This window comes from Hippopotamus amphibius, chromosome 8, assembly GCF_030028045.1.
Source record: "Hippopotamus amphibius kiboko isolate mHipAmp2 chromosome 8, mHipAmp2.hap2, whole genome shotgun sequence".
NCBI lineage: Eukaryota > Metazoa > Chordata > Mammalia > Artiodactyla > Hippopotamidae > Hippopotamus > Hippopotamus amphibius.
The window spans coordinates 128,592,718-128,618,945 of NC_080193.1; the positions used below are offsets into that span (position 1 = coordinate 128,592,718).

Consider the following 26,228-nt stretch of genomic DNA (forward strand, 5'->3'; position numbering starts at 1 on the left):
TTCTCTGACATAAATTATAGCAATATTTTTATAGGTCAGTCTCCCAAAGCAAAGGAAATAAAAGCAAAAATAAACAAACGGGACCTAATCAAACTTATAAGCTTTTGCAGATTAAAGAAATTGTAAATAAAATGAAGACAACCTACGGACTGGGAGAAAATATTTGCAAACAAAGCAACTGACAAGGGCTTAATTTCCAAAATATACATACAGCTCAAACAACTCAATACAAAAAACAAACAACCCAATCGCAAAATGGGCAGAAGACCTTAATAGACATTTCTCCAATGAAGACATTCAGATGGCCAGTAGGCATATGAAAAGGTGCTCAATGTCACTAATTAGTAGAGAAATGGAAATCAAAACTACAATGAAGTATCACCTCACACTGGTCAGAATGGCAACCATCAAAAAGTCTACAAATAATAAATGTTGAGAGGGTGTGGAGAAGAGGAAACCCTCCTACACTGTTGGTGGGAATGTAAATTGCTGTATACACTATGGAGAACAGTATGGAGATTCCTTAAAAAGCTAAAAATAGAGCTACTATATGATCCAGCAAGCTCACTCTTGGGCATACATCCGGAAAAGACGAAAACTCTGATTAGAAAAGATATATGCGGGCTTCCTAGGTGGCGCAGTGGTTAAGAATCCACCTGCCAATGCAGAGGTCACGGGTTCGATCCCAGCTCCAGGACAATCCCACATGCCACGGAGCAACTAAGCCCGTGTGCCAAAAAAAAAAAAAAAGAAAAGATATATGCACCCCAATGTTCATAGCGGCACTATTTACAACAGCCAAGACACGGAAGCAACCTATGAGTGGATAAAGAAGATATGGTACATATATACAATGGAATACTACTCAGACATAAAAATGAATGAAATAATGTCATTTGCAGCAACATGGGTGGACCTAGAGCTAACATACTAAGTGAAGTCAGACAGGGAAAGACAAATATCATATGATATCACTTATTTGTGGAATCTAAAAAAGGATACAAATGACCTTTTCTACAAACAGAAACAGACTCTCAGACGTAGAAAACAATCCTATGATCACCAAAAGGGGGGAGGGAGGGATAAATTGGGAGTTAGGGATTAACAATCTACTATATATTAAATATATAAACAACAAGGACCTATTGTATAGCACAGGGAATTATATTCAATAACGTGTAATAACCTATAATGGAAAAGAATATATGTATACATATATACATATAGATATATACATGTATATAACTGAGTCATTTTGCTGTACACTTGAAACTAACAACATTACAAATTAACTATATTTCAATTTTAAAAAACTAAAACAATAAAATAAAATGGGCAAAGATCTTAACAGATGTCTCAACAAAGAAGATATACAGGTGGCAAATAGCATATGAAGACTTGCTCAACATCATTTGTCAGTAGGGAAATGAAAATCAAAACAAGAATGAGATGCCACTACGTTCCTATATTAGAATGGCTAAAATACAGAAAACAGACAATACCGATTGCTGGTGAAGATGCTGAGTAAAGTATCATTCATTGTTAGTGGGGATGCAAAATGGTATAGTTACTTTGGAAGACAGTTTATCTTACAAAGCTAAATATAGTCTTACAATACAATCTAGCAATTGTACTCCTAAGTATTTACCCAACTGATTTGAAAACTTGTGTTCACACAAAATCTGCTCACAAATATTTATCACAGTTTTATTTATAACTGCCAAGAAATGGAAGCAACCAAGATGTCCTTCAATAGGAGAATAAACTGTGGTACATCTATACAATGGAATACTGTTTAGTGGTAAAAAAAATGCTCAAGCCATGCAAAACACTGAATCTTAAATGTATATTTCTAAGTGAAAGAAGCTAGTCTACATACTATAACATGCTATTTATATGACTTTCTGAAAAAAAGCAAAATTATGGAAAGAATAAACAAATTAGTCATTGCCAGCACTTCAGATATGGAAGAAGGATGGATAGGTGAAAAACAGAAAACCTTTTAGGGCATTGAAACTCTTCTGTGATACTGTAAACGTGGATACATGATACTATGCATTTGTCAAAATGCATAGAACTTTGCAATACCAGGAATGAAAGTTAACATATGAAGATTAAAACTATGATTTGGGAGGTTAGGGATCCTAGGATGGAATGCAGACTGTGACAAAAGAATTTGACTGTATTACAAATGTATGAAATAACCTCACTGAAAGGAGTAGGGCCAGGGAGGTAGGGAAGGTAGTGATTTAGATAATTTTAGAAATGAGCGGAGTCTGTAAGACTAACGGCAAAAACACTATACATAAGCACTCTATTCTAATTGATAAAGTTTCTCATAGGGGTACAGGTAATCAAAGCCACTACACATATATGCTGGAATGAGACAATTAAATAGATGACAGATGGTACAAGTGAAATCTCTCACTGTTAGAGTGGGAAGTTTCAGACAAGCAAGAAGAGGCTAGAATGATCCATTTGGTAATGGATTACAGTTAGAGAAATTGGTATGAACTCATACTTAGTTAAATGTAGATACAGATAGGTGTGTGTATTTATATGTATTTATAGATATACATTATGCAAGGGGTTAGTATACCCACTTCTATTTCCTTGCTCTTTCAGTGGAGAGGGCTTAGAGGCAATAACATCCCTGCAATAACAAGCACACATGCCACCCAGATCTTGGTCTCTAATACCATTCTTCAATAAAAGGAACCAAGGATCCTTGGCAAAACGGCTATTGCTAAGATGGGGACAGGGAATATACAAGCATCTAGTTATGTCAAAAAGTGTCCAAGAATAAACGAATGGGACCTCATGAAACTTAAAAGCTTTTGCACAGCAAAAGAAACCATAAACAAGACTAAAAGGCAACCCTCAGAATGGGAAAAAATAATTGCCTATGAAACAACGGACAAAGGATTAACCTCCAAAATATACAAGCAGCTCATGCAGCTTCATACCAAAAAAGCAAATAACCCAATCCACAAATGGGCAGAAGACCTAAATAGACATTTCTCCAAAGAAGACATACAGATGGCCAACAAACATATGAAAAGATGCTCAACATCACTCATCATCAGAGAAATGCAAGTCAAAGCCACAATGAGGTATCACCTCACACCAATCAGAATGGCCATCATCACAAAGTCTGGAAACAACAAATGTTGGAGAGGGTGTGGAGAAAAGGGAACTCTCCTGCACTGTTGGTGGGACTGTAAGTTGGTACAGCCACTATGGAAAACAATTTGGAGGTTCCTTAAAAAACTACAAATAGAACTACCATATGATCCAGTCATCCCACTCCTGGGCATATACCCAAAGAAAACCATAATCCCAAAAGAAACTTGTACCATAATGTTTATTGCAGCACTCTTTACAATAGCCAGGACATGGAAGCAACCTAAATGCCCATCAACAAATGAATGGATACAGAAGATGTGGCATATATACACAATGGAATATTACTCAGCTCTAAAAAGGGATGAGATGGAGCTATATGTAATGAGGTGGATAGAACTACAATCTGTCATACATAGTGAAGTAAGTCAGAAAGAGAAGGACAAATATTGTATGCTAACTCACATATACGGAATCTAAAAATGGTACTGATGAACTCAGTGACAAGAAAAAGGAAGCAGATACAGAGAATGGACTGGAGAACTCGAGGTATGGGAGGGGGTGGGGGGTGAAGGGGAAACTGAGAAGAAGCAAGAGAGTAGCACAGACATATATATACTACCAACTGTAAAATAGTCAGTGGGAAGTTGTTGTATAACAAAGGGAGCCCAACTCGAGGATGGAAGATGCCTTAGAGGACTGGGGCAGGGAGGGTGGGGGGGACTCGAGGGGGGGGCGTCAAGGAAGGGAGGGAATACGGGGATATGTGTATAAAAACGGTTGATTGAACCTGGTGTACCCCCCCCCAAAAAAATATATATATATATTAAAAAAAAAAAAAGTGTCCAAAAATATAAAACAAAATACAATTGTGGAATATGTCAAAGAAACATAGGAACCAACTTAAAGAGCTACCAGTGGCCAATGCTGGAACAATTTGACCAAGAAAATTAAATATAGTAATATTGGGTTATCATCCAAAATATAAAATAAACACCCCTGAGTCCATGCTGATATGAAAAATGATTGAATAAATAAATAAATAAATGTGGTAGAAGAGACAATCTCCCATGCGGAAGAATTCCAAATGATTTAGGTAGATATCTGCTATCAAGGAGGTAGAGCATAACTCTATCCTCAAGTGTGGGCTGTGCATAGTGACTTCTTCTCAAAGAGTTCAGTCTGGAAAGGGGATGACTTTACAGGAGAGAAACTTGGCAAATACTACCTTAACCAGATAATCAAAGTCACTACTAACAATGATAAATCACCTTGATAGTATGTATTCTTGATATGATGTGATGAAAATGGTACTTTACATCCATGGTCTTTCCCCCGAAATCTATAATCTGATCTTGAAAAAAATATCAGACAAATCACAATTGAGGAACATTCTTCTAAATACCTGATCAGTATCCCTCAAATCTGCCAGTTCATCAACAGCAAGGAAAGTCTGAGAAACTGGAACAGCCAAAGGAGTCCAAGGAGACAGGACCACTAAATATAAAGTGATATCCTGGAAGGGATGTGGGAACAGAAATAGGATACTACGTAAAAACAAAGGAAGTCTGAGTAAACAATGGACTTTCGTTAATGATAATATATTGATATTGGTTCATAAAAAATAAGAGATAAAAATAGTCAATCCGTAATTCTCTATCCTTTAAAACAACCTTTAGAAATGAAGGTAAAAGACATTCTCAGATGAAGAAAAACATTGGTGAATTTGTAGCCAGCAGACCTGTTTTACAAGAATTTCTAGAGGAAGTTCTTCAGTCAGAAAGGAAATAATACCAGTCAGAAACTCAGAACATCAGAAATGAAGGAAGAACAACAGCAATGTAACCAAAAATAATTCCAAAGATGGGAAGGGGATGATGTGAAAACCAGCTTTTACAAGATATAGGTAGTTGTTTGAAACAAAAATTATTGCAGAGGAAATTCATTCTCTAATATGGTTGAGGCAATATTAAAGTCCTTTAAAGAACTTCACTGAAAAAAGTAGGATATGAAACTATGTACAGTGTAAACTAAATTTTGTTTCTATGTATTAAATATAGAAACACTCAGATATCTGGATGGTGGCATTTACAGGAGATTAAAAAAAACAGTTTTATGTTTCTAAGTATTCAACATAAGTACTACTACCTTTATGATTAGGGAAAGGTAACCATGATTTTTAAAAACCCAGTGTCTAGCTAGACTTCATCTTAGACTCTTGGTGTAAACATTTCCTTTTAGGCACACAATATAAGCTTCAATGACTCATCTGAATGTAAATTTGGCTCATAGACTTTAAAGACTTAAAATCAAATAGATAAAAAAGAAGAATTCCTATAATATCCTAGGACAAATAAGAGTGCCGCTATCATCTACTGGTTCAGAACCCACATCTAAGTATCTCAAAAGACTTAACAAGATCAAATCTTGTTAATTTCCACATTACACATGTTAAGAAGACAGTGAAAAAGAAATTATGATTCTGATTGAATGGAATGCATGGAATTTCTAAAGCACAATGCTTAGTGCAATCAAAGCTATTGCAAAACATGATGTCAACATTATTCTCATAACTGCTTCTGTCCTATTTCTTCATAAACAAGGGATGAAGACTAGCCCCCAAATGAGATATTGATTGCATTATGATGTTATCTGAGTACACCAGAGGAAGGGGACTGATTTTTTAGCAGTCAGCTGAATGTGCCTCCCTGGGGAGGAACAGTGAACAGCTACTATTTCCTGTCCCTGCTTCTTCTGGGCACAGACCTCCCCATGGTCAGAGCTGAGCTTACAGTGGTGTCTCACCCATACTGACTCAGAATTGTAGTAGAGGGACCACATGACCCACACTAGATCAGTCCATGTCCTTCCCCAAGGTTTTCTAACAGTAGCTGCTGGGGAAAAACCAGGAATAGTTGGTGACCATGTTTCCAAGATTGGGGAGAAATGGAAGAAGAGCCCTTGGCTTCTATTAGCCCAAGGTCAGCTCCACACCTGCTCTTCCTGTGGATGTGGACTTTGATTTTGCAGTGGCTTTAAATGGGTTTCTGCCACCTGTATCCTCCATAGTCTGGAGATATATAGTAACTTAGTAACTGCATTCCTTTGAAGAAGGAGACCATTAGGGGTGGTAAATAATGAAACATTCTTTTCTCAGAAGTCCTTTGGGTTCAAGTGACATGGCTCTTACAACATGTGAGGTATTTTGGCACTTAACTCCAATCTCTCTCAGTACCACATTCTGATATAATTATCCGTTTAACCAGTCTCTGTCCTAGGCTGTTTAAGCTTTTAGACTGTTTGCTCTTTGAAGTCAAGAATTAGTTTTTTTGGACTTTGTCTCTCCAGCACCAAAGTATGTATCTGCATGGCACACAGTAGACCCTTAATAAATGTTAGTTGATTTTAAAAGAATTAAATATGATCATTTCCCCCCTATTATGGAATTACTTCACTCCTTCAAACTTAATTGGAAATTTGTGGCTAGGCTGGAAAAATTAATTTATTTAAGAAAAAGGAGGTTATTAACCCATTTAGTAGTATAAGAAACTGTAAAGAAAATGATTAAACTAATTAAGAAAACAAATTGTTTCAGGCAGGTCATAGCCATTTAAATCACATAGAAATAATTTATGGGCTAAGTTACAAATATTATCCCTCCACCTATTCATCCTAGGTCCCTGAGGATGTCTCTTAAGTCACACTTTGTTAGCTTGATTCATTTAATATTTCTACTTGAATTATTCCATAAATCAACCTTTCATTAACTTTTAATTTGAAAGATGATACCTGCAGTTATATACAAAATTTGCTCACAAACATAAATTCTCTTAAAAATCTACAAAATAGAGGGGGGAGCCAAACCTGATAAAACTTTTGCTTATAATTTGTCTTATTTTTAGTTCTTTCAGATATATTCTAATTTTATTCATGCCCCAGGCATATGCTACTCCCTATAAATGCCTAAAATCAAATCTCATTATCACTCTCTAATCTAATGTGTTTTTGGGGGGTTTTTTGGTTTGTTTTTAAATATTTATTTTATTATGTATTTATTTTTGGCTGCACTGGGTCTTTGTTGCTGCGCATGGACTTTCTCTAGTTGTGGTGAGCGGGAGGTACTCTTCATTGCAGTGGCTGCTCTTGTTGCAGAACACGGGCTCTAGGCATGTGGGCTTCAGTAGCTGTGACACGTGGGCTCAGTAGTTGTGGTGCGCAGGCTCAGTAACTGTGGCTCACAGGCTTAGTTGCTCTGCGGCATGTGGGATCTTCCCAGACCAGGGATCGAATCTGTGTCTTCTGCATTGGCAGGCAGATTCTTAACCACTGCACCACCAGGAAACTCTAATCTAATATTTATTATCATTAACTATTGACCTGGCAGGGGTACAGTACGAAAGCCTAATCACACTTCATTCCTGGACACTATCTAGTATAACGACCTTCAAACTAGGTTTCCAAATTCACTTCATCCTCAGCCTTCCCTTTCTTAGTTGTTGGAGTTGCATCCTTCTACGTGGTTGGGCCAAGAACCCCAAAGTCGTCCTTGACTTCTCTCCTCCTCTCATGTTGTATTTAATTCATCAGAAAATCCTATGATTCCATTTTCAAAATCCACCCAGAATGCACCGCTTCTTTTTTTTTTTTTTTTTTTTTTTTTTTGGCACACGGGCTTAGTTGCTCCGTGGCATGTGGGATCTTCCTGGAGCAGGGATCAAACCTGTGACCCCTGCATTGGCAGGCGGATTCTTAACCACTGCGCCACCTAGGAAGCCCTGCACCGCTTCTTGCACCCACCAATGTGACTACAATCTCTCTCTCTTTCCATGAGGCACCACACTAGCTGCCTAGGAGTCAGAGAATTTAGTGACATTGCTCTTTGAATCTATTTCCATTCCCATTTGCTTATTTATGTGAACAAGCTTTTCCAGTGCTTACATAACTAAAAACCAAAAAGTAGAGAATTGATGTTAACCCCCTGCAGCATATAGATAACAAATTCATTTTTTAAAGGCATCCAAGTCATTCAATGATGCATTTCTAGTTATAATTTACTTTAATATTTAAAAGGTATTTCTAAACATTTTTAAATATTTTGTTTTGACAATTGTATACTACCATCAACTGTCATTCAATTCAGAAGAAAAATTTTAAAGCAAACTTATGGTCATTAGAAATTTTAAAATGCTAAGATTTAAATATATACTTATTTTTGATACATGAAAGTATAAGAGGGTGATCAGTAAGAGACTTTCAATCATAAAAATACATTACAGGGGAGTCGAGGGAGGGAGGGAATACGGGAATATGTGTATAAATACAGATGACTGAACCTGGTGTACCTCAAATAAATAAATAAATAAAATAAAAACAAAAATGCATTGCAGCATGGAGGTGCCACATTAACCCTGGACAGCTCACATTTGGACACTTAACACGAAGGAAGATTATCTTCTATTTTATTTAAGACACTGTTACCTTTGGGTCTTTGTTACTGTAGCTAAATCTGTACATCGACTAATACATTGGCATAGTTAAAAAGAAATCAGGCCTAGACAAAGATTCATTACAACAGGATAAAACTCTACATGGTAAATAGAATGGGAATGTGATTTAAAGGAGAAAAATAATATAACGTTGCCAACTGTTAAAGAAGAGTTTATTCATGTATTTTTAAGATGATGAGTAACAAAATGTTTCCCATAATGCCCAACTCTGGGCCAATACACAGTAAGCATTCTATAAAAACTTGCTGGTTAATAGAATCACTTCTTGGGAAAATCTGTTTGACTTATAGGATTGGGACTCAATATCTTTCTATGGACTTGCAGACCAGATACCCTTTCATTTAGGAAACCAAAATTATCAACAACATATTAGATTAGAAGACATATGAATGGATGAATGAATGAATAAATGAGTTGGATATTTTGGTTAATTAAGAGGTTCCCAAGTACCAGTCATCTTACAAAAGAAAATAACATTTACTATTAATACTTCCACTTTCACCCAAACATTTTGTGCCATGTAACTAAAGCTTCGGCTGTAAGGTTAGACATGTAGAAACACTGGAATGGCCACCAGAGGGAGCCCAAGTGTTTTTCTGTATATGCCAGACACCAAAGAGAAAAAGATAGAAAACACACAAAATATAAAGCTGGGGAACAGGCGGATGGGTGTGTGTGGGGGAAGGGATCATTACGTTTCAGTCAAAAGAATATCTTGTTGAATGACAGCCATTTTTGCAACATGTTACAAATTCCTTTACTAGGTAGTTGTACATTGCAATGCTTTGACAATTTAAATAGAAGAATTGGTTAAACATAATATTAAAAAAGCTCACATACCCTAAAACTAGAAGGTGCAGGGTGGACTGCCACGATGACGTCCGTGATTCTCTGCTGGGCCCCCAGACGAGCCAGGCGCCTTCTCCAGCTTATCGTCTTTACTCTCCTGCAGCTCTTACTCTCTACCCCATCCGTCTTTGTAGTCAACTTTGGGTGTGGTTTCCTCACTTTGTTTGGGATTGGGCTATCAAATTACAGCACCAAATCAGTGCTTGGTGTGACTTGGGAATTGTTCATTCTCTTGGCTGAGCCAAGTTACACGGACATTAAGATGAACGACTTCTCATTTGACATCCTGCCGTCTTCCCAGAACTGAGCACTTGACCAAGTCCTAATAGAACGTGAGCCTTCATAAGGCTTCCCAGACCAAATCGCCTCCTAAAGCAGAACCTACTGGATAACCTCAGTGATCCCTAGGCTGGGATAATGTCCCTGGGCTGAGGTTACCAACAAGGGTGTGATCTGGTTTGGAATGAAACTCCAGGGAAACAATGTAATGTTTTATATTTGAAAGCAGTGTCAAGTTTGGGTAACTTCCCCCTGCTTTTACTTTATTTGATCTCCCAACAATCCTTTTGCTGTGGGTGATGGGGAATCACCATTTTATCGATGAGGAAACTGAGGATTATGGAGCTAAGACTTGTTCAGTGTTGCTGGCTATTAAGTGTCAGGGACAGAAGCTGCACCTCTGGGGACACAGACTATACAATGAATAAGTATTGCATCAGGGCATACTAGTATCTTCTGAGACAGAAATAAAATTCTCGTCTCCCTCTTCTGTCAAATTACAAGTAAGTAGAAAGCAGGACGGAAGTGAATTTAATGACTTAGCTCTTGTTTTACCGGGTATTTTCATGGTATGTTTTCTTAAGTTTCTTTTTCATGTCCGGATGGGGTCATTTTATCATGTATGCAAATAAATTAGCAGAAACCAGATTAAATTCCACAAGGTTAGGTCCTCTGCTGAATGCTGCTAGACTTAACATGTTGATTAAGGCCTTAAATATGGACTCAAACACATTCTCATTAAATTTGACAATGATATCCAATTGGGTCAGGGGGACTGGCACTTAGAAGGACTGGAATGAAGTTTAAAAAGACCTTGACAAACGGAAAAGGAAAAAGAGGTCAAAATTGAATAGAAAGCTTTTCAGAGTGATTCATTCAAGAGAAGGAGGGAAAAAAAAACAAAGACAAAGGAGAACCACAGAAATCAGAGAGCACTGACTGGGCAATTACAGCAGAAAAGGAGCTGGAGATCAGAGTGAACAACAGGCTTCAAAGGCATCAGCTCTAGATCTGTCATTTTTAAAAGGAAGACATGATATTGCGAGGTACAAACAGGGGGAAAATCAAGCTAATGCCCCATTTATATTCAAAACAGATCAACCTTTAGGGAAAAAAATCTGATGTTTTGTTGGAACCGGGAAATGTCTAAAGCTCAGAAGCCAGATCTTGACAACTTTGCAAGGGCTCCTAGCACATAGAGCCCAAAATAACGAAAAGTTCTTGATTTTGAAAGATACTGAAAAGTCCTGGTACTCTGTTCCTTTGTTCATGCAACGTTCTCCTTTCCCTTCCACCTGGGTAACATCTATTTTCCCTCGAGGTTGCCCATAGGCATCTCCTCCTCTGGGAGCCCTGCCCTGCGCCCCTCCCCTTCTCCTGAGAACCGCAGAGACCCCATGTGTCTCCTGAGAACACGTACGGGGCGCCAGTACTAGCCGAGTGCTTGGCCTGTGTCATCTCACTAATCCTCCTGGCAGTCCCTTGGCTTCACTACTGTGCCACCACGCCCACACTACTGCTACTCCTACTCTGTGGATGGGGAAACAGAGGACCACACGGTTCGCTAACGTGTCCATCTTCACATGGTTAGTAAGGGGCAGAGCCGGACTTAACTCAAGCCTGCAGAGCCTCTAAGGCCATGCCCTCCCGGCCACACGTGCCCACAGTGCTGCACTGGGCTTGCTGTGTTCACATGTCTCCCTCCATCCCTGGCTGCAGCTCCCTGAAGGTGCTACACTTTATTTTCATGGCCCCACGTGGGGCCTGGGATTGATCAATACATATGCATTCAATCGAAGCTTTTCAAATAACTAGACGGTACATTCTATGGGTTTTTCTGAATCATTCTTTGACGGGAGGAAAATAGAAAATAAAAAAGTTGAAGAGAATGTAAACATTTATAAAAACCGGCGATAAGAATTCTGAACAAAGCCAGATCATATTACTAAAAGGGGTATTACAACTTTCTTTCCTGGAAATTCTAAAGAATGAAAATGGTTAAATATAAATTTATATATACATCTGTATGTGTCCATATATATACACACGTGTGTATATGTGCATCTATCTATAATGTAATTTTACCTAAAGGTAAAGAGAACAACTAAGGAATATTTTCATATCTGTGGACTCAGGGGAGCCTATCTGACACCAAATTATTATTAGAAAAGAATCCAAATCCTAAATGACATGTAATCACTAGATTAATTTACCCAATGTGATAACACTACAATTTTCTCTCCCAAACCTAAGATGTATTTTGCAAATAATTTGGTTTCAATTTGTCAAAACGAGGACAATAAAAATTCAAATACATCAAACATACACGATACCGTATATTTCATTCTCACAGTCAATCGAGGTAACATGCTAGCAGCGCCAGGTTTCTGGTGGTGAACATAACTGCCTGCAGCACAGGATAAAATATTTCTGAAGACAGCAACGTACTCTCCCATAACTCTGGAATCAGCAGTGGAGTGTCTTACTGTCAACATGAGATTATGTTCCTGGCCCTGCTGAGAGTGGAACTAACTCTCAGCAGCCAAGTCAACGTCGAGCAGCCTCACCTCAAGGCCGTGCCATTTGCTAAAGTGAGAGCAGGGAGAGGCTGCTGGCTAGAGAGGTCAGGGAATATCATTTCTTTTATGATTATTGTTCTTAACCATTAAACACTACCCAGGTTCTCTGTGATATCTTGCCCAAGGCAAAATCTGACTACAGAAAAGACTGAAAACATAGTCAAAGCAGGGTTCTATGGTGTAACTCAGCGGCTGCCCTAGGAAACCATCAGCATGGTAGCAACATTCAAAGGCTCTACTCCATGACATGTAGAGACACCAACATTAGAACACAAATATAATTTGTAATATTATAAAAGTAACTCTGAAATATGTGAACGAACCACCACCCCAATACACCCTGATAGGTGCCCTTTCATCAAGCAAACTTGCACCAAGCAGGTCCTGTGAACACTGCTGAGAACGCTCAGAGGCAACAAACACATGGCTTAACTGACAGCAGAAGATCAGATGTTCAGAGAGTTCCCTGCATTTACTATGCAGATGAAGGACAACCACACATCACCTTAAAAACTCCATCAGAGGGGCTTCCTCGGTGGCGCAGTGGTTGAGAATCTGCCTGCCAATGCAGGGGACACGGGTTCGATCCCTGCTCCAGGAAGATCCCACATGCCGCGGAGCAACGAAGCCCGTGCACCACAACTGCTGAGCCTGGGCTTTAGAGCCCGTGAGCCACAACTATTGAGCCCATGTGCTGCAACTACTGAAGCCCATGTGCCTAGAGCCCGTGCTCCGCAACAAGAGAAGCCACAGCAATGAGGAGCCCGCGCACCACAACGAAGAGTAGCCCCCACTCACCGCAACTAAAAAGAAAGCCCGTGCACAGCAAAAAAAAAAAAAAAAAAAAAAAAAAACAAGAAAAACAACTCCATCAGAAACCAAAAGACTTACAGATACAAAAAACAAACTTGTGCTTACCAAAGGGGAAACGTGGGGGGTGGGGAGGGATAAATCAAGAGCTTGGAATGAACACACACACACTACTATACATAAGAGAGATAACCAGCAAGGACCAGCTGTATAGCACAGGGAGCTCTACTCAATATTCTGTGAGAACCCTATATGGGAAAAGAATCTAAAAAAGAATGAATATATGTATAACTGAATCACTGTGCTGTACACCTGAAACTAACACAACATTGTAAATCAACTATACTCCAGTAAAACTAAAATTAAAAAAGAGAAATTCAATCAGTTTACCACTGCAGAAGCTAGAGAGAGAGATGGCAGAGGCCAGCTTTTGTAAGAGGAGAGGAAGAGATGGAATAAAAAGCAGGAAGAAATTCGGCAAGGCCCTCCCGCCCCATAAAATGCATAGCTCACAAACACAAAAACAAACATCTCTTCAGAGACGGAAAGCTGACCGTGTCCTTGGCACTTCCGACATTAAGAGGCTGTGTTTTCCCAGGAGGTGGGGCAAAGTGGTCTTGGCTCGCTGAGCTACGCGTTCTAACAGGCCAGCTAAGGAATGAGTACGCGCTACAGAAGCATCATTTGGCGGCAGCAACACTGCTAAACCTAATCTTCTCCTGGGTGATAAGCCCCTTGTCCTTCAAAATGAAAACAAGCAGCTCTGGATTTTCTGCCTTCAGCTTTCGGTTGGTTTGCTCTCCGGTGTGGAGCTTCGTATCCTCGGCCAGTCACATGTGTGTTGTTTCGGTGCTGGTTAAGCCACGCTCACACTAGAACAGGGGGATGTGGCTGCTGGGGTAAAGCTGTGAACTCTGGCCAAGATGTCCTGATAAGCTCTGGACGCCTACCAGTCATGTTGTAAAGCAGGATTTTAAAAACTGTGTTCCACCATAAACGGTTGGTTTGAATTCAGTTCGAAAGCTGGAGTTGAAAGGTTTTACAGAGTTTTATGGGGTTTTCTAAGTTTTTGTTTGTTTAAGTTTGTATGAGAATATACAATTTCCTTTTTCTTCATCTGGCCCAGATCTATAATGGTAAAACAAGCCAAGCTATCATGGTAAAATAAGATGTCATCATTTAATTGGTGGAAAATATTCTAATCTGTTTTCTCTAACCTTGAAAAAGAGCAACAATAAAGATAAATGTTGTTATAGTCCCTAAAAATTCCTAAAATTGCAAACCTATTGACGCTAATAATTACTTGCTTACTATCATTCTATTGCCTTCTCCTTAACGAGAATTTTCAAACCATGTAAACTATGTCCTTAGCATTTGCCATTTAAAACTTTATGTCTTTATAATAATTTCCCAAAACTACACTTCATACAAATAACCCATGAGTTTTTAAAAGTTTGGGAAGCTTTAAGTAATCTTCTTAAAAGAAGACCTACCAAATCTCTTTACAAGACCCCCAGACGTGCTTGCTGTTAGCTGCCAGCATCAGTTCTTCTAGTGCTTGGAAAACCTTTGAGCTCTGAGTTGATAGCGCTTTATGTTGGGAAAGTATCCTTGCATATTTCATAAGAAGCTTGCTAATCGCACTGTCAGCACTATCACTACCTAAAAAATGAAGACCTCAAATGATCCTTTTGGAAACAAGATGTTTGTAAAGCAGAAAATGGGATTATTTTGTTATCTTCCTGAGTCTATTTTCTGGCTCCTTCTGTACTGAGGAAGAAATGCATAAACTTCTAAAACTACAAAACTCTTTAGCAGTTGCCTCTCAAAAGAAGGGAGCACAATAAGCAACAAAGTCTAAGCAGCAGAGTATTAGAGATAAGCTCATTCCTTCAAAGGGCAACCATAACATTCAACTAGAAAGCATTCTCTTCATTGCGATTGTTATCTTCTGTGTTAAACATGGTTAGTCAGGTATGACCCTTATAGGAGACAGAAAAAATAAAATAAAACATAAGCAGATCAAAGAGAAGAATCTAAAAAACCAACAACCCCAAACAATTGCCACCCTGCCAAAATGGTCTCCTTGCTCTATTGGTTCAATGGTCACTTTTCTAATACTTTTATCAATTATTTTACAGGTCCCAGTATCCTGTGTCATCTAAAGTTGAATGATGTCCCTATCAATTATAGTAAGTAGTAGACAAAATAATCCAATAATTTAACTGCCAGCCTAGTTGTTTCCATGGAAGTGCAGTTTATGAAAAGAAAGTTCTTTTTATGAAAGGTAAGGCTGGGTCTAGAAATAAAATATAGCTGGCAAGGCAGCTAAAAACACCATTTAACTGACATCTGCATGTTTGATTAAAAGTTAAACACACGGTGATTAACAAAATCAAGAGTAGGAGCTAGAAAAAAGAATATATTCTTTCCACAAAGAATCTGTTTGGACACTGAAACAATAGTCTAAGTGCTTTTGTTTCAGTCCACAGGCATATTATTGCTATTTAGAGAAACATAAAGGAAATATAATGTTGCCCAGCATGTAGTTAAAGAAGGTAAAGGATAAAAGAAATCATCCTAACACAATCTGTCTCTTACAAAGGAAAAAATTCAATTAACATTAACACCACTTTAAGGCTCTTTGGCTTCTTTTCATCTTTCTAGAGCTTCAGCTCTACTCATGAATGTCTTTCATCTCATTTGCTTTATTTTGACTGATGGCACTGGAGAGCTTTCCTAATAGCACGTGGGTGTTGTATCCACTCTACTTCTGATAGAGAAAAAGTATGCTTCCTTTTGCTAGAGAATTTGACATAGAATAACCCAAGCCAACACAAATAAGCACGTACTATGACTAGTTATTGAGAAGAGAGCCTGGCCAGTGCCCTACATCTCTGGGGGCAAGATGCTGTCAATGTTAAAGTCACTGTATCTGACTTTCTGCAAATTTCAAATTCCTCTTTTGTCATGAAGTGAGCTACGTGACAGCTGGTAGGCTCTCTGCTTAGAACGTTGTGTCTGTAATTCCACTGTGGGGAGGTCCAACCTAAAGGTCACTGGGTGCCTAAGAGAGACAGAGCATCCTTTTGAAGCTTAAAACATTTGAGACCGCCTAGGGCCTGGCCATTCTGTGTGTGCTCCCCACACCACTGACAGTCCCTTGATGAGGAAGCACCAGGCCCTTTTATCATCTTCATTTGGCTAATGAGCCATGTATTATTTGTTGCCGTGTGCTGTGGGACATCCGTGTCCAGAATGGTGCCAAGATCGGTTATTTTAGAGTCTAAAGTCTATTGTTTTAGATCCTCCATGAACCTGATTGTCTAGAGCTTTACTCAATACACAAAGATAAATTTTTTAATAGCAAAATATGATTACAAAGGTTCACCGAGCAAAGTTATTTTAAGGAGAGTTAGTAGACATTTGGTCATGTCCAAAACATCCTTTGGACATTTGGCCCATGTCAAAAGGTCCTTGAAATTTGGCTGTATCCAGAAAAGTCCATAAGCATATTTGGTCCATGACAAATGGTTTTGGACAGAAATATCAAGGTCCTTTTGGCATCGACCAAATGCCTCCGTGGAGGCTTTGGACCAGACCAAGTGTCCTTGACGGTTAAGGAGAGCCGTAACATGTAAAAGGACAGTTACTTTATAAGGGGTACGACATTTTTCAGAGAAGACATGATAGCTAGTAAATGACACAAGACTTGATAAAATAATAAATATTGTAACAGTCCTCACCTTGACAGAGCTCTGTTGTATGAGTCTCCATGCTTTCCACAGATTATCTCACTCAATATTCAGGACGGCCTCCTAAGGTTGTCCCAACCGACATCCACATTTTAAAAATGAGGCAAGGATATGTAGAGAAGTCAGGTGGCGAGCGCAAAGCACCACAACTAGGAACTGAAGTCCTTGGCTGAACCAAGCCAATGAGGACTCGCTGTGACACGTGAAGTGACATTGCTAGGTCTTGAACCCAAATTTGTGGTGGAACAGCAGTGGGCCAGAATTCCCAACCAGCCCTTTAAAGCCAACATCATGAAAACAGGAAGACGTAAAGAAAGCTAGAGTCAGATCTAGCAGGGAAAGGACAGAAAAGGGTGGCAGTTCTGTAACGCTGCTACTTGGCTACAGCAATTGACAAGTCGATACATCTGAGAGCCACCAAGCGCCGCTTCAGATTAATCCCTACACACTTCCACATCAACCTGTCCATGTTGTCTAAATTTAGATTCCAGTTAATACCACTAACATTATTATTTGCACGCAAAGGCAATGCTACTACACCACTACCATCCTTAGGAGGAGTGCTTGGCACTGGTTCTTGGTGAAAGGTTTATCCTAAACCACCTACTCTCTTACCTGTTTGCCCTAGCCAATTAGACCAATTCATTATTTTTGACTTCCAAAGAGAAATATTGACTCTAATGCACTTGGATACAATTATAAAATCAACTGGCCTGAAATTTAATATTTCATATTCCTACTAAGGAAAAACAGCTAATTTTCTATGTGCTGTTAAACTAGTGATTTGTTCTGCTGCCACGTATGCATCACGGGGAAAAGAAAACACTCAGCCGTTATACTGTTTGCCCCTAGAATAACCTTTCTTCAGACTAGTTAATATCAAGGACGTGTGATGACCATGTCAGAGCAATCAGCCTTCTCCCCTTCATATTTCAAAGTGACTCACCAAAGATGACAGAATAAGATTGGAAAAATATTTATTGCTCTGTTGAAAGTGGATAAAAAGCTCTCCTTGCTGGTAGGGTTACCACGATTATTTTTTACCTTACGATGGTTTTTAGAAATTAGGCAGAGAGAAAGTAGCTACTCACGTTCTCCTTGTCAGGAATCCCTAGAAGAGGAAAGAGACAGAGAGAAAGAGTATGAATGGTAAGATCAACTTGTAAAATGGAAGTGAAATCCCTTGCTGAATCAAACCAAGTAAAATTTTGGTGTTTTCAATTTGTCTTCCCATAAAAGCTTACCTAATGCTGCTTAGAAAAATAGCAGCACATACCCAGATCTGTAATATGAATAAATCCATGAATCAGGCGCAGGGCCGTGTGCCTGACAATAAAATCTCATACTTATTTTGCTTTTCTACCATATGCTTTACTCTCCTAGAGGTAAAAATCCATCCCTGCTTATTTTACACCATGTGAGCAACCGTCTCAGAGCAATTCCTCTGCCTTGGGCACCAGAACTCTCCGAATTTTAGACAAACACATCAGCTCTTAAGTTGCATGTATTGTATTTTTACAAGGCAAACCACCTCACACCGCTCCAGGGGTTTAAACCTGAGGGCAGGTTGCACATTAAAAACTACCAGCACACAACTTTTATTTTGGGCAAAGCAAACACCTGCTGCTCCCAAGTCAGGTCTAGGCAGGCAATGCTGTTTCCGGGGCTGTCTCAGTTTTCTTAGCAAGAAAATCCACTCACTCATTTACACACCTGTCATGAGCACTCGGTCCAGGCAGGCATTGGTCCTCTGCACTTCCTCTGGGTCTGCTACTCTGACTGACATGGGAAGGGGGGCCATACTGGAAGGTCAGCAGCCCCAGCGGAGCTTACTGGCCCCAGCACAGCGGGCACAAGCAGCCTTATGCTGAAGCAGTGGAAGCCCGGGTGGTTCTGTGTGTGGCTTTTGCTCCTAGCTTAGGACCTACTGGGGCAGTGTGAGGGGGGTTGCGATGCAAAAATATAGGACATCCAAATTCTGAATAAGTAGGACTTTATGTGTCTAATAAGGGGCCACACAGGACTTAGAATATTGGTATTAAAAGCACTGAATACCCATCCTAAGAGGCAGCAGTAAGCAGGAGGAGGTAGAAAGGAATAGATTATTAGGACGCATACCCTAATTAAACTTTGACCCCCAAACTGGGAGAGCATCAGGGCATAAAAGCTCAGGCAGGAAACAAGGGGACAGAGAGGGTAGTCCTCTCAAGCAGAGTATTAATAAACATGTTTGCCATCACGTCCCAGATCTGCCAGAAAGAGTAAGGGTGGCCCACTGTCAGCACTCTGAAATTCATCTTGAATCCATACATCCATTTATTCATCCATCCATCCGTCTTACAACTATTTGAAAGGACTAGAGTTGACTGAATGAGGAGATACAGGGTTGTAACAGAAGCTTATTTTCTAGAAGGTTTAATAATATAAACACATGGTTGTACAAATCATTATATTGAAGTGGCTAGAAATTAGGGTATCTGTAGAGAAATAATACTGAAAAGGGGATCTCAGGCCATGCAGGAACTTGAAAGTCGGGCTAAAGCATTAGCAGTCGTGGAATTTCACCTTCCGTGACAGGCAGTGGACCGTGATGAAAGGTTCTGAGCAACAGAGTGATGTGATCAAGAAAAAGGAGGGAGGGGACTTCTAAAAATTAAAAGACAGTTAAGACATAAAAACCAGAAGCAATGTCACAGTCCTTGATTGAAGTCCAGTTTGAACAATCAACTACAAAGACATTGAGCTGGGGAACTCTGGACTTGGATGGAGCAGTGGATGTTATTAAGGAAAATCATACCAGTAATTAGGTGTGATAATGGTGTGGTTTTTGCATGGCAAAGTCTGTATTTTAAAAAATGCCTGCTGAAGTATTTTGGGGTGAAATGTATATATATGATTAGAAGAAGGAAATATGACAAAATAATAATATGAAGATACCTATCAAATTATTTATAATCATATTTAAGTATTAAAGTTTAATATTAAATCAAAGTGATGACAATATGGGTATTAACTGTATCATTCTGTGTGTTTGAAATTTTTCATAATAAAAAGTTTAAAAAGTCTGTGTAAGTCAGGAGTACAGTAAACCAAGGGTGAAATAATGAAGGTTCAGAGCCGGTTGAGTCAACTTTGCTCTCAGGAACAGGGGAGGAAAGGAAAGGAAAGAAAGACCTGCCCTCCAGTACCCACCCCCACAAGGATAGAAGAGAAACAGAGAGAGGGCACAGGTTGCCCAGAAGCTGGGAAACAAAGAGGACGGAAGCTCACTTAAGATCCTGGTCAGGTGGAGAGGAGGGTCACCTGTAGACAGTGACAAGTCTGAGAGTGAGAGTGGGAATTCAAGGAGGTAGGAAGAGGACGGCAAGGGTGACTCTGGCTCTGAAGATGCTTGGAGCGGAAGCACTACTGGATCCATCAGCATGTCAGTGTTGAAGTGCTACAGCTTCAGAAACCCCAGGGCTCGCGGCCTTGTCACACGTATTCGGAGAAGAGCCAAGTAAGGGGACCCAGAGCCTCAGTGAGCAACTCCCAGGGATGGTATCGAATGCTAAAAAGATGCTTCCAACACACATGAACAGATAACCAGACTCAGGACACGGGATTTCTTTGAGTCTAGTGGGCACCCGTTAGAAAAAAGTACCACAGGAAAAACTTCCATTCTTTTATGATCAGCCAGAGATTCGTCTTTCACAAAAGGCCCGGAATTCCAAGAGGCCACGATTTAAGAAGGATAAAGAATGACTTCCGCTGCTTTTCTCCTTGATCAATAGCATCGAAATAAGCCAGAGGCAGGGCTCTCAGGTGTCTACATGTGACTGAGACAAACACAGTCATGAACCCCACTTTTAGAAGAGCCCAGAAACAATACTTTAAAACGAAGATATTTTGAGAAAGCATGCTGACGTTCCAACGAGACCAGAGCCTACCTCCCTCTATCAGCTAAGACCACAAAATTATACTATAGGAACGATTTTTTAAAAATAACTCAAGTGTGGGCTGGCAGGTCTGTTAATCCACAAAAGAGTCTGGAGACCTACTCTGTCAAGCTGGTGTGGGACGTATTTTTTTGTCACATGTAAACACATACTGCACCACAAATTTCTGGATGCAAAATGTTCATGTTTTTCACTTACTGTCATTGTTGGAGCCTGTTTCCATCACACCGTAAGGAGGAGCCAGAAGTCCTGCCATATACGGTCGGTATTTCTGAAAGACAAGATTGTAAACTCAGTGCACAGATATTTACTCACTTTGGGCATTCGTGTATTTACACGTTAAAAAGCAGAAATTCTGGGTGCCAGGAAGCATCCGAGTCTTGTATTTATAGAGCCATGAAGCATGCTGTCTGGGCTCTGTGGCCTAAAATAAAAACGCTGTGTTCTAAAGAGGTCTTCCCGGACGAGACTGAAAGTGCCCCTGCCTGGAGAGGGGCTTCTCTCGCAGCCCGTTCCTCCACGTATTTGTGACCGATTAATCAGATGGTGTGGGCTTTCACCTTGCCTACCCCCTCGTGCCCAGCTCTCAGGCTCTCAAACATATGCTCAGGTTTTTGAGGAGGGAAAAGACATTTGGTTTTTAGAGATGCAGATACAAGTAAAAGCGCTGCCTTCTTAACAGGTGCATAGCACTGAATCAGCTGTCTTTCAAAGCAAAAAGAAATACATCTCTAGAAAATGTCCATTTTGAAAGAAGCTGATTCACTGCCATTTTACCAACTTCCTTTTACACCTGTACGCCTGCCTGCTACACGACCTCCAAAGAACTTTCGGTGTGTTGTCAAATAGGATACTTTGGCTTCATTTAGAACTATTTGGATTCCCCTGAATTGTCTCTGCCCTAACTTTTGGTCCAGGCGTGCTTTAAAACCTGGGGCTCAGCGATCTATAGGAGCCCTGGGAGTCTGTGCTGCTTTGAAGGAATAAGGCTTGGAGAGCATCAAGCATGTAGACAGAGCACCCAACGAGAGAGGAATGACGTTCACGAAGAATGGAAAAGGAGTATGAGACATCCTCTCTTCTCAGGTCATAAATACAGCCTCCGCCCCTTCCAGAATGAAAGCTGGGCAATTTTATTTATTGCACGGTGTCATGTATATTTATGGTTTATAATTATGATGACACATAAATGTTAAACAGCATCCAAAGAATCAACACTCTGTAATGTGTTTGTGGGTTACACAATCGTCAGCAGAAAAGACTTCATCTGTAGCAATGGGCAGCTGGCAGCATGTAGTATTTGAGCAGCCATCTGGCCCATTTGGTAGATTTGAATGGTGTTTGTAATGTAACATTGACGAGTTCTCAAAAGAGCCTCCTTCTAGGCAAGATGTGACTAGCTTTTTTTTTTTTTTTTTAAATCCTTTTTCCTTCGCGTTCTGAGGCAACTATACTAACACCTGCATGCAAACATTTAAAATCATGATTTTTCTTGCCTCTGAGTTAACTAATCACTCACACATACTCATGGGGGCCATCTGTCACCCTGAATTCCTGACATTTCCTTTGATCATTTCCCAGTTCTGCTTTTCCTCTTTCTTATGATACCATCTACTCTTCTTCCTCATGAGAAAGCACTGATCAAAGCACATTTCGGGGCATAATATCATGCTGGACTCTGAACAAAACATGCTCAGAGAGAGCAGATGGGGGCTAGGTTATGTTCTAAGAAGGTTCTATGACCCCCTACAGCCTTTTCAGGCATTCTTCTCCTCAACTCCATTAACAGGTTCTTGAAAGAAATAATTCATGTTAAATTAAAGGAGCAATTTTGCTTTGCTTAGAAATGTGGTTTTGGGTGCAATGGATGCAATTTGTCTCAGGCACCTCAATGTCAATGTCCATGAACTCCATGGAAGCACCTTCCTTCAGCTCCACAGCACTAGGGCTGAGGTTTGCTCATGGGGTACGTGAGCAGGGCTGCCGCTCCTGGGAGCAGAAAACAGAGCAGCCATTTGGGGAGCGGAGTGCAGGCTGGGTTTTAGCATGTGCATGTATTGAGCACCTACTATGTGCAGACTGTGTCCCAGACAGTGGGCTCACTGCAGAGAACAAGCAGACAAGGCCCCTTGCGCTTATGAAACATCAGTCTCCGACAACTCAGGGTACCCTCTCTTGCACATAGTAGGAAATTAATACTTATCTGTTGACTTTTGGAATGTGAATGGAAATTTTCAAACATATATAAAAATAGGAATACCACACCACATGCTTAACACTCAGCCTCAATAATTATTAACTCATGACTAATGTTATTTCATCCACACTCCCATCCACTTGCCCCTTCCAGAGTTATTTTGAAGCAAATTCCACCTATCATATCATTTAATCCATAAATATTTCAGTAGGAATCTCTAAAAGGTAAGGATTCTTTTTCCCCCCAACAAAACCATAACACCACTATCACAACTAAGAAATGTAACAATATCTCCATAATATACAGTCAGGTTCAAATTGCTAGTTGTTTCATAAAAGTCATTGCTGAATTTAAAAGTAATTTATTAAATACATAGATGAATGGAACAGAATAGAGAGCCCAGAAATAAACCCAAACATGTATATGGCCACTTAATTTACAACAATGGAGGTACTGCGAAAACTGGAGAGCCACATGCAAAAGAATGAAATTGGGACCACAATCTTACACAAAAAATAACTCAAAATGGATGAAAGTCTCGAACATAAGACCTGAAACCATAAAACTGCTAGAAGAAATCATAGGCTGTAAGCTCCTTGACATTGGTCTTGGCAATGATTGTTTTGGTCTTGATAGCAAAAGCAAATACAATCAAAGCAGAAATCAATAAGTGGGACTACATTAAACTGAAAAGTATTTGCACAGGAAAATAATCAACAAAATGAAACAGCAACCTACTGAATGGGAGAAAAATGTTTACAAATCATATATCTGATAAGCGGTTACTATCCAAAATATATAAATATAAAAAACCCAAACTCACAGATACAGTGAACAGATTGGTGGCTGCCAGAGGTGGAGGGTAGGGAATGGGTGAAATGGATTTTTAAAACCTATTTCTGCAGAACCCTGGGCTCCTGAAGGACCCTCAGGCAAGGGTACCATGCAAGCAGAGCCTTCAGCCCCTATGGCAACTAGAGTGTCTTCACTTTTAGCTTATATATAATTTAGAGTTCTAAGAGCAATTTCATTTGAAAGATGACTTTTGCTTCTAAAAAAGGAAAGTTTACAAACCACAAGATTAATCCCTAAACTTCCAGCCAGACATATGTCATTCAAAGATCTCCATGAAGAATCAACAAGGGGGGAGGGGCCCAAAAGGGGGGGAGGGGCAAAAAAAAAAGAATCAACAAAGACCAAATTAGGATTTGCCTATGAAGTGTTAGGGAGTCTATTCTCTGCTAGGAAGACGGCTATGGTTGCAGACTGGCCGAATGATAGGTCGCTCTGTACCTGAATGCGTCATCAACAAAACCGCTAGAACTAAGAATTTAACTGAGATCATAGTGCAATGCTGACCTTCTCAAACCGAGGTGTGCAGACCCTCCAGTGCAGCACCCAGCAGGGTAAGAGGGGATGTGACAGGGGTTAACGGGAGCTCTTCCTAGAGCTTAAATTTTATTCTATGTCACGTAGTTTAAAGGATTACTTTTATACTTTTATATCATGAAGCAGAAAACTAAATTTGCATAAATTTTAAAGATTAAAGCATGCGACTTCAAAGAAATTGTGAGCTTGCTGCTGGCTGCTTCTAGCTACAAAGGGTCTAGACCCCGGGCATTATGTATTGATTTCCTCTGCATTCAGAGAACTTCAGTGGAAAAACCCAAGAGCCTCTGATGTCATGGAAAGCGTGCAGATGCTGGAATCACACAAGAACGGGGTCTTAATTCTGATTCCACCACACATGCTACCTGTGTGAACTTGAGTAAGTTACTTACCTCAGTTTCCTGGGATAATATCACCCATCTTTCAGGAAGGACGAGAAATAAAATCTAAAGAAGTGCCCAGCACATGTTAGGCACTTAATAAATGATTACTACTACGAACTAAGAACTGATCAAACTAATCCCAATATATTTGGTGATATTTCCCAAGCAGAGCCTCCAGCTTTAGGGAAGAACACTCTCTACATGACTCATTACTGAGGCTGTTGATGTACACACAGTATAAAGACCCAAAATATATCCACTGACCTGTCCGCTAAAGGGAGCGGGGGAGAAATAAGAATTTAAAGAATAGACATTCTTAAGTAATTTTATAAAATACTGCCTATTTTCATACCACATGGTGAAACAGTCTAAGGAGAAGGGAAGAACACAAGAGAGTAAGCCCAGAAATAACTGAACAAAAATCAGCAAAGCCTTTCAGCCATCAGAACTGTTTTTGGTTAACAAAATCTTAAAAAAAAAAAAATCTCTAAATTGGCCAGTTTTTAAAGCAACATCAGTGCAGGGAAGAAGTCCTCAGGCTAGTGAGGCCAGAAGCTTGTCCCTACATCCAGGCGGAGATGTGCCGCTGGCTAGCCTAATGTTTTCTGGGAAAACCGAGAAAAGACAAAAGCTGACAGTCCCAGAAAGGTTAAAACCTGGTCCACCTCCCAGCCGCTTCCCTGCCTCACCAAGGCCACTGAGGAAGGCTGGCTGCGAGGCTGGCAGAGCAGCCACCAGGCAGAGGGAGCCTGGGAGGAAATGCAGCTCTGCGCCACCTCCTGGAGCCCCAGCTTGGGTTGCTCCCTCCCAGAGCAGGGGGTACTTTTCTCTACTTTGCACAAAGGCTCCGTGTGGCCTGGCTGTAGCCCAGGAGCCAGGTAAAAAAGTTGGGTGGCGTCTGCTGGAGGAGAAGGCATAGTAAAGATATGTCACATTCTAAAGGCCAGTCTCAATTTGCCAAGCAGGACACACAGAAAATAAAGAAAGGCTGGCAGTTTGAACCTTAGCTGGAACCTCTGTGATAAGAGAAGAAAGGGTCCCAGCAGGGCAGAACTCCCCACCGTGGAGGTCAAGGCCTTCCTGACACACCGAGGCCTTTCCTGGCTGTTCTCTGAGCTGCTGTCCACTGCCAAGCATCTAGGCTGCCAGGACGCAGCGGTCTCCTCATTCCACGGCAGCCAGGCAGAGACCCGAGCTTTGGGACAAGCCTTCCCAGCAACTGAACCCCGCCTTTCGCCGCCAACCGCATCCACCTAGGAGATCATCAGATTTCAGGAAAAGCACAGATAACATCCTTTGGCTGGGATATCAACACTAGAAACACAGTAAAAACAGGACGTCATGAGGATGACTGACAGGCCTTGCTGTGAACACCTGGGGTGGGGGCAGCTGCTGTGCCTGTGCTCAGCGCAGGGACAC

The 26,228-nt window shown here is 40.3% G+C and overlaps 1 protein-coding gene across 9 annotated transcripts in view; it reads right to left on the reverse strand.

The window, feature by feature from the left end:
* The window catches only part of RAPGEF4 (Rap guanine nucleotide exchange factor 4), a 299,086-nt gene that overhangs the window by 114,413 nt on the left and 158,445 nt on the right, over positions 1 to 26,228 (reverse strand). For 6 of the 9 annotated variants that reach the window (XM_057743995.1, XM_057744000.1, XM_057743996.1 and 3 more), the window contains 2 exons: positions 21,039 to 21,111; positions 17,994 to 18,013 (listed from right to left, as the gene is read on the reverse strand). In XM_057743995.1, the coding sequence (XP_057599978.1) occupies positions 17,994 to 18,013; positions 21,039 to 21,111 (93 nt within the window). Of the gene's footprint in view, positions 1 to 4,528; positions 4,622 to 9,470; positions 9,590 to 17,993; positions 18,014 to 21,038; positions 21,112 to 26,228 lie in introns of those variants that run through there. The other 3 variants (XM_057744002.1, XM_057744003.1, XM_057744004.1) reach the window with 3 other exon arrangements.